The sequence below is a fragment of the Theobroma umbraticum genome, unplaced genomic scaffold (assembly GCF_002168275.2).
Source record: "Theobroma umbraticum cultivar Fairchild unplaced genomic scaffold, ASM216827v3 scaffold_56.0, whole genome shotgun sequence".
Taxonomy (NCBI): Eukaryota; Viridiplantae; Streptophyta; class Magnoliopsida; order Malvales; family Malvaceae; genus Theobroma; species Theobroma umbraticum.
The window spans coordinates 13531349-13540831 of NW_018397256.1; the positions used below are offsets into that span (position 1 = coordinate 13531349).

Consider the following 9483-nt stretch of genomic DNA (forward strand, 5'->3'; position numbering starts at 1 on the left):
GACAGTGCCCAGAGTGGTGGATAGGGCACTTGGATTGGGTCATATTTAATCAAAGGTTAGCGTCCAAACAAATCTATTAAATTTGGACTTCTCTAAAGGATATGGGTGTTGGAATCTTTTGTCACAACAGAAAATGGAGGAAAAAAGAAGAAGAAAGAAAGAAAGAAAGAAAGAAAAGACGGAATACATGTTCGGCTGCCAACCCAGTCGAATGGGATCTGTGACGGGCCTTCCCCCCCCTCTCTACGTAAGGCTAGCTGCACTAAAACCACAAGCACCTACATTATCTTTTTAGACCAAATACATCTTGATTTTGGGGTTTCATATACGTAAATGGTTTTAAGCATACATATCCTGAAAGCCTCCAGGAATTCCCATCTGCATCCTGGGAGAAAAACAGTATGCAGGTTCTCAAGTTGAGAACGAACTTACTTACACAGCTGTTCCTCTTTGCTTTCATTGCAGGTTATTGTTTAGTTAAAAGATTTGACTTTGTGACAGTGAGAATCCCTTGAAGGGAAATGACATGCGAAAAATGTGCACGGTGCACTGCTGCTGCATATTTCTTTATTCTTTTAGTGGCTATTCTCCCTTTTAATTTCACCACCCAGCCGTGCCGTTGCTATCAGAACTGATTAAAGCTTTCTCGCCACGATGCCACTCTGCCTGCCATGGAGCTTGGTCGTGGCTTTATGCTTTACCTCGTCATTCCCCTTTAGTTCTTACAATTCCATGCAGGCCACTTGATTTTCGTTTGTGTTAAAACTTGTCACGAACCTTCCATGGAGAACCTTCGTATCGTTAAAAAGGGCAGTAAAATTCTTGCATAATTAGAGAGGTAACGTGCCAATGCCGGGAAACTTTAGGCAAAGAGCAATAATTTAACCTCTATTCTTATTCTTGGAGTTGTGCCCACGAATAAGGAAGAACATTCTTGTAAGCCTTGATCAACTGATATATTTGTTAAAATAACTCTCCTAATTGTATAAAATTATAAATTAAATTGATAAAATTAATTAATAAATTACAAAATATTATGTCATATATATAAAAAATATGTATATATTCATTGTCATGATTTAGAAAAAAGTCATGAATTTCATATAGACTTTGAATTATAATGAAATTGAATATTTAAATAGTCAATCTATTGATATTAAGCATGATATTCATGCAGTCAGGTGAAATTAAGATCTCAGTAATTATGGAAATGGTAATGTGAAGCTCCATGTACAGAGTAACTGAAACCTAAGCTCACATGCTAAAGAACTCAAATTGGGCTTTTTGGGCTCTGAGCGTGAGGCATCAGAAAGTGCAGAATTCCTGTGGCTGAAATGTACCAAGAATAATTGGGCCCCAAGAGGCGATTTGGATCTTGGACTCGGCCCAAAATCTTAGGCCCAATTTAATACCGTACCACTCGACCATTTTATCAAATCAATGCGATTGTGCCACGTCGCCAAAATTGAAGCAATCTAATGTGCTTTCTCTTAAATTAGGGTGAGCATTCAATCATTAAATTAATCAAACTCTTATGATAAATAATCAAAGTTGACTGAATTATACATTAAAGTCGAAAATAATCGAAAACATTTCTTGAATAAATCTTTTGGTTTGATCACTTTTAACTATTAATAACATTTATATATCAAACATAAATTTATAAAAATTAATTTAATATTTCAATAATATTACATTAAAAATATTAAATATTTATATCCAAATATTTGATTTATTGATTAATATATTTTTTTTTACTTAAAAAACAGAATTGAAATCCTCATTTCCCTAAATTTAAAAAAAATCCAAGATGCTTTAAATAATTATATATATTAAACATATTAATAATATTATATATCTAAAAATATATTATTAATAAAAATCTATTTTTCAATAAATTAACAGAAAAAATCGAGTGCACCGATTTTTCCAATAAATTAATATTAAAATAAAAATTAAATCGAATTCATCAATTTTGATTAATGTTTGGTCTTTCTTACCCCTTCTGTTTGACTAAAATATTCCTATAGGCTTAAAATGAGCCACATGCGCTACCGTACCTGCCAGGCGCCATCTGTGCTCAGTTCTCGTTCCTGACTAGTACCGACTTTTCCAGTTCTTAGGACACCAGGCTCCCTGGGAAAGAAGAACACAAACCTCCAATTTCTCAAGCAATCTTTGTTTCAGAAAAATCCCATTGAGAAAGGTGAGTAATCGAGGAAGAAAAGGAATTTGAACTGAGCTTCATGGCTTCACGCTTGATCCATTCCAGACTCTCGCTCTCTAGACTCTAGTAAGTTTATATTCTTTTCTTCTGTTTCTTTGATTCGTATGTTTTTTTCTTTTTGAATTCGATCGTTATTGATGAGATGGCAGAAACTAGATTTAATTCTGTTTTTTGGTTCTTTGGATTAGTTATAAATTTTCATGTTAACTTCTGTAGATTATGCCATCTATTGAAATCCGAATTCTCCCCAATGAGGCTAAAATGTTAGCAAAGATTTGTTCTGTTTGAAATGAAAAGGTTAATTTTCGTTTTGGGTCTTGTCCTTTTTCATGAAACAGTGCAGTGGGTGGGTCCAAGAATGGAAGATTTCTTTCAACGGAGTCTAACAAGGTTGATGACCCTTTTAATGTTGAAGAAGCAGAGACTGTACATGTACCTCCTCCTCCTTCTGAAAAGGTGTTAAAACTATTGTTAATTTAGTAATGTTGGCTTTTTCTGTATGATGTATACCTCTATTTTGATTTATGTATTATTCATTTCAGCTGCTTGTCTTGGGTGGCAATGGATTTGTTGGCTCCCATATCTGCAGGGAAGCTTTGAATCGTGGTCTGACTGTTGCCAGCCTCAGCAGGTATTCAAATTTTCTCAAAATTTTTGCTACAAATGATTATTTTCCAGAATTTCTTCATGTAATATTATAATTTATTTGAAATTAAGTTTTCTTTCTCCTGTGAGTCTGGTTTCGTGACGAATGGATGAACTGGCAGTGTTTGCAACCATGTGATCTTGCTGGAAAGTAAAGTACATAAAGAACTTCTGATTGTTCAACTGCAATGTGTTTTAAAATTAGATGTTTAAATATCATCAGAAGTGTTTGCAACTGTAGAGATGTCTGCAAAAAGGGATCTGCTTTTAGTTGTTATTTGTGTATTTGTATTCCAAAGGCTGGTTATTCATTTTTCTCCTAATATGCTTCCTGTTCGTTGCTACAAATAAGCTCTGGTCATTCTGTGGATGCTTTGTAGTACGATGTTTCATTTTTTAAAGCCTAGGGTATACCTTACATTATTGGTTTGTGAAAATATGCCTAATATGTTGTGCTGTGCTCTCTCCCTCTTTCCTTTTCACCAGTTATTTGTATTGCTTCAACTCCTTAATTTGGTTGCTTCTTTCAATTAGGTCTGGCAGGTCATCTTTACATGACTCTTGGGCTAAAAATGTGACATGGCATCAAGGTTTCTTTTCTTTATTTACTTGTAATGATCTTATTGGTGGCATGTTATAATGTGTCTAACATGTTTTTGCCATTCCAGGAAACCTTCTTTCATCTGTTTCATGGAAGGAAGCTCTGAATGGAGTGACATCTGTTGTATGTAGTCCTTTAACTCTGCAGATGTCTTAATAACTAAGAATAAATCTGAACTAAATTTACATGCACAAGCGATGCACAATTGGTTTATAATTTACTTTGGCATTCATTTTAAAATTTCCTGGTTTACTTTGGATTTAATTAGAATCTTACTCACATCTTTGATTGTATGGTTATTCCTGCTAATTAAGTTTAATTTTTCTAGATTTCTTGCGTTGGGGGCTTTGGATCCAATTCTTATATGTATAAGATTAATGGGACTGCAAGCATTAATGCAATCAGAGCTGCTGCAGAGAAAGGTATAGCTAATTGAGTGTCTATTTAGGGGAAGCTGGTGTACTGATGGAAAATTTTGTTTGCTTTCCATTTGAATTACTCCTTTTGCCAAAAAAAGAAATAAAAAAAAAGGGAGAAGAAATAGCAAAAAAGTTCACAGATGTCGGTGCTTTCATTCTGTGTTCTTTCATTTTTATTTGCCTCTTGGCCTTTGTCACTGGTAACATTAGATATGGTCTGTTACCTAGGGTTTTTTTTTTTTTTAAATTGGCTGTTTAAATTTGCTTGCAGGTGTGAAAAGATTTATTTATATCTCTGCTGCTGATTTTGGCTTGGCAAACTATTTACTGCAAGGATATTACGAGGGAAAGGTACTTTCTCTATGCTGTTGTTTGCTGATTGCCATCTGTTCAGGTGTCTGTATTTATGCTTACCATTCTGCACAAGATGGATAGGTCAGCATATACAACATGGAAATATTGATTTTGATTTGTAAGTGGAATAATGGTTCTAGAAGTCTTCTGCTGATTATTTTCTCTCTCTCATGGAAAATTGTTTTTTTCTTCTCTTGTTTGGCGCAGAGAGCTGCTGAGACAGAGTTACTGACCAAATTTCCTTATGGAGGTGGGTTTTCTTATTCACTTGCAGTAATTAGTGCAACATTCTGCACTTAGCGTTGAATTGCTTCTTATTTACTTGCTTATTGCTAATAGTAGAGTTGCTAGTAAAATGAATTTATCACTTTTTTTTACAGAAGTGAAGTAGACTAAAAACGTAGTTATGGTTCTTTACATCACTTACAGTTTTGCATTTTCTATTTCAGGAGTGATTTTGAGGCCTGGCTTCATTTACGGGACTCGCAGTGTTGGAAGTGTGAAGTTACCTCTAGGTGTTGTTGGTTCTCCACTGGAAATGGTAAATGCCTATGCTTCAACTTTTTCTTTTTGTTTTTCTTGTATATGTGGTCTTCAGTTACTTTTGTCTATGGACCAAACTGGAAATTTCAAACAGCAAAAAGCACGGGGTCCAATGGTCTATCCTAGTATATTAGGAGTTAATTTGTGAAGAACAAAAACTTATAAAATCACAACTTGAATGAAAGAAATTTTGCCCAATGGAGGAAATGGTTCTATGCTCAGCTGAACTCTGATGATGCACGTAATGTGATTGAGCTTAGATTTCTGGGGACGGAACTTTGTCTCATAAGTCATTGACTAAGCTTCTTCAATCTCTGCAGGTTCTCCAACTTGCAAAACCACTGAACCAGCTTCCACTTGTTGGCCCGCTGTTCACTCCTCCCATTAATGTAACTTCCGTCGCGAAGGTTGCAGTGAGAGCGGCAACTGATCCTGTTTTTCCCCCAGGCATTGTAGACATCTATGGAATACAACGCTATAGCCAGCAAATGTCAAGATAGATTAGTTGAACTTGAATTTTTCACTGTTTCCTATCATTCCAAAGTATAGAGCTGTTGATATCCAAGCGGTTAAAGGTTCATCTTGGCTGATTGTAAATTCTTATAAATGGTTGCTGTTGGAGTTGTGATACATAATGAACTAATCAAGGAAACATTAGTTCACTGTCTGATGCAATAAAAATTTTCCAGGAATGCTTGGGACATTTTATTTTGGGCCTTCTGAAACTTTGAAGTATAGTTGCCACTTGCCATTGCCAAGCATTAGCTTTTATCATGTTCACTTTGGCTATGGGTCTCTGAGCTGTCGTGCGTGTTCTATAACAGTCGAAAAAGGCCACAACGGAGCTTAGGGCTTCGTGCGGCCTATGTTTATGCCTTTTGGTTTTTGGTTTTTTATTTTTTTCAGGATAATATATTTAAAAAGGCTCTTTAATTATGTGTGCTATATAAATTTTTATATTTCTATTTGAAATTAAATAAATATTTATAATTAAAAATTAATTTAATCAAAGTATTTTTTATATTTATTTTATATTATGTGATATTTATATGATATGTTGATGTGTTGTAACATAAGATGATGTGACATGATGGTGCGATTATGTTTTATAATATAAAAATTTAATTGAATTAAATAGAAGATTAAAGATTTATTAAAATATTTTTGAATAGTTTAGAGAATTTTTTTAATATTATATTTTTATTTATTTTTTAATTATGAATATAAATTAAAGTTATTAGTATTTCTTTTAAGAAAAAATGAAAAAAAAAAGTAATACTAGTAATGAACCATATAATAATTATAATTGTAGTCTTGAGCCTTTCACCCTCCTTGTGGGCTGTCAAATGTGTAACACTCGACCTCAACCCAAAATTAATTAAAAATAAATATGTAAATAAGTTATTATTATATAAATATAATTTTCAGCTCGATAATAGATGACTAAGATATTATATATTCGGGTATAAGATGAATTTGAATAAAATTTTTAATGCTCGACTTGAGCTAAGGTGAGTTTTACTATCACTTTAAAGATATTTTAAACTCGAAATTAATTGAATTATGTATATATTTAAATTAATATTATATATATAATATTTCAAAAATTTGTAATGTATGATATTTAAATTTTTAGTATTTACTTTCAACCTAACTTTTACCATTTAACCATTTTTTTAAATTAATAAATATAAATTTAATTTTTATATTATTTTTAATTATTTAAATTATTTAATCAAATATTTAATGAAATTAAATAATTAACAAATAGTGTTACATTATATTGGGATGTTAAAATGGATCTGGATGTCTACCTCTTTAATTAAAAAGCGCAAGCCACGTTGACTGGAGCCGGAGAGAAGAGGGGAGACAATTTTGGGAAAGCGGCAAAGAAAATCAGAGAATGAACCATAACCCGCAATCCGACGACGGGAAGCATGACGACGACACTGCTCTCTCCGATTTCCTGGCCTCTCTCATGGAATACACTCCCACAGTATCGTTCTCGTTTCCACTTTTTCTCCATCAATCTTTTTTATTTCTCTTTCAAAAAGAACAAAAAAGCTTCCTTGAAGGAGGGAATTCCTGTAAATTGTATGCTATATCTACGTTTCTAACAAGTTTTCAACCTTCATTTTGATTGATTTGTGGCAGATACCTGACGAATTGGTGGAACATTACTTAGCCAAGAGTGGTGTTCAATGTCCTGATGTTCGATTGTAGGTATTTCTCCTTTTTCTTTCGATTTCTTTTTGATCATCTTTTTGGCTGCCCAAACGGAAATATGAAGAAAATAAATTCAATTCTTTGAAAATTTACTTAATCTTTAATTCTTTGTTAGTTTAAGATGATAAAGTTTGAAAATTTATGTTCCTCTGCGCTAATTGCTGTGCTTAGGGTTACCCATCTTTTTTTTAGTTGGTTCTAGGCTTCCGATTAATGGAAACTTCAAGTTGTTTCCCCTGTGTGGCGCATATAAAAAATTTAATTACTATCTATTTTGTGAGGAAAATGAGATAAAGGTGCAGGACATTAGTTTGCTATATTCGACAAAATGAGAAAACAAGAAGAGCTTTGTTTATATATATATGGTAGCTTGTTTTCTGAATTATTTTGCTTACCTTTCTATGTCAAAACAGAGGGGTGGGGGTTTGTGGCAGGGGATTTCCTTTTGATTTGGGCATTCTTTTAGAGTATTTTCTGATTTGACTCATGGCATGAGCCTCACCTTTCGATGTTCTTTTCCGTTTATCTTTGATTGTGTTTTTGACTATTTTTGTGCTTTTGCAGAATAAGGCTTGTAGCTGTTGCTACTCAGAAGTTTGTTGCAGAGGTTGCTAGTGATGCACTTCAGTATGACACCAAAAACTTTTAACCCTTTCTCCCTTTGTGTTCTATTCAAGAATGTATAAAATTATGTTGCAGAAATTTCAAGGCTGTTTTGTCAGTTTGGGAGTATTTTCATAGAAGCTGTGAAATGCCGAGGACTGTTAGGAGAAGGATTAAGTTTTAATTTTGTCAGTTTATGTGCATTTGTCAGTTATTTGTTTATGTGAAAGAGAGATATTAAAGAAATAAGTAAAGGTTTTAGTAGTTTCAGTTTGGATTTGCTCATGTTTAAGTTAGTACGTTTGGTTATGATGTTTTACTCGTAATGTAGGCATTGCAAGGCAAGGCAGGCTTCGGTCGTCAAAGACAAAAGGGACAAGCAGCAAAAGGTGATCTATCCATGTTTGTTTTTGAAGTTCTTAGCCCTTTTTGGCTTGTCTGATTCTCTTGTTGGAACAGGATAAGCGCCTAATCTTGACAATGGAAGACCTCTCAAAGTCATTGCGTGAGGTAGGCATTTTAATTTCTATATTGCCCCTCTTTCTATATTTCCTTATGTCAAGTTAAGTGGAGGATTCTTTCGTAAATGCTACATCATTATGTTTAAGTGTCTAGCACTAAGTAGCTCATGGAAGGGAACTTCAATTTCTCATTAGATTGATTCTGATTGTTAATATATTCTCTTCTTATGACAAATCAATGTGCTGTGAAAGAATGCTATGAAAGGAGTTGACCACTGATGCTTTATTGCATTGAAACTTCTTTGAAGGAGTGGTTAAGATTTGAAATATTTTTGGTTTACATCTCTAGTCAGCAACGTGGAAGCAACTTCTGCCTTTTGTGTAACATGAATGGTTTTTTAATTAATTTAATCCTAGTGGAGTTAGTCAATTATTTATGTAGAAAAAAAAAACTTTTTAGTCAATCATAGACTGCACAAATTTGATCCCTGTTTATCTTCTATAAGAGCTGATTGTTTTAATTCATTGTGAGCAGAGGTTTAAGCAGAAGCAAGGCATTTATTTGTTTTACAACATTAGATTGTCAAGATTTTGATGAGAAATGCATGTTGTAGCTGGTTAGGCATATACGTGAGTGGATTAATTTCCTTGAGAAATAGAAGAATGTGTCCAGTCAATCTTTATGCTTGAGAAGCGTTTGGTGGATTGTCAGATGTTTAAACATTGCTCAAGCCTTTTGTTTATGTCTTGAACGACTAATACTATCAATTTCTGGAATCATTTTTTATTTGTATCTAGAAATAATTGTCGTGTTCTTTGAATGAGCAGTATGGAGTGAATGTGAAACACCAGGAGTATTTTGCTGACAGCCCATCAACCGGAATCGATCCTGCTTCTAGAGATGAATAGCTGGAGTTGCGCCATGTCATTACTTGTCTGTATTTAGTTAATGATGTTACTGCAACTGTAGCTGGTTTCTCACTTTGTCTCTGCATAATGTCTGTTCAATGTTGACTGTGAAGATAATATAGTTTGAGAGTACTAGCTATGTCACGACCATAACATCTCTGTATTTTCAGTTCTTGCTATAGGTATTTCATTTGTTACGGTGCTCAAAAACTAGAAGGCTGTAGCATCTGAATATAATCTTGAAAGATCCACATGGTCACTAGTTATTCCTCTATCTAATCCTCCACTGTCAGGTAGTCATCCATCTCTGGGCTGCTCGTTTTTGTTTTTCACTTGGCCATGATAGAAAGGCCTGCTTTTTGTTGGCCCGGCCCGCTTGAGTCCTGCTGGCAAGCTTTTGGGCTTCTCCCAACGACACTTCAGTCCCTTCACTTGTCTGGTCTTTTCAGTCTTTTACTGCTCTCCCCCTAAAGCGGGTAATCGGGGGGACCAGTG

The 9483-nt window shown here is 34.1% G+C and overlaps 2 protein-coding genes across 2 annotated transcripts; both read left to right on the forward strand.

The window, feature by feature from the left end:
- Nucleotides 1–2039: 2039 nt before the first annotated feature.
- Nucleotides 2040–5576, forward strand: LOC110411020 (NAD(P)-binding Rossmann-fold superfamily protein). The gene is made up of 10 exons (XM_021421007.2): nucleotides 2040–2293; nucleotides 2566–2683; nucleotides 2770–2858; nucleotides 3407–3462; nucleotides 3541–3596; nucleotides 3802–3895; nucleotides 4164–4243; nucleotides 4454–4496; nucleotides 4696–4787; nucleotides 5110–5576. The coding sequence occupies exons 1-10, from the start codon at nucleotides 2247–2249 to the stop codon at nucleotides 5287–5289; spliced, it is 855 nt and encodes a 284-aa protein (XP_021276682.1). The 5' UTR covers nucleotides 2040–2246; the 3' UTR covers nucleotides 5290–5576.
- A 1017-nt stretch (nucleotides 5577–6593) lies between these two features.
- Nucleotides 6594–9262, forward strand: TAFII15 (TBP-associated factor II 15). Its single transcript, XM_021420863.2, has 6 exons — nucleotides 6594–6785; nucleotides 6944–7008; nucleotides 7580–7642; nucleotides 7950–8007; nucleotides 8078–8128; nucleotides 8908–9262. Exons 1-6 carry the CDS (start codon nucleotides 6693–6695, stop codon nucleotides 8986–8988), a joined length of 411 nt encoding a protein of 136 aa, XP_021276538.1. The 5' UTR covers nucleotides 6594–6692; the 3' UTR covers nucleotides 8989–9262.
- Nucleotides 9263–9483: the final 221 nt, after the last annotated feature.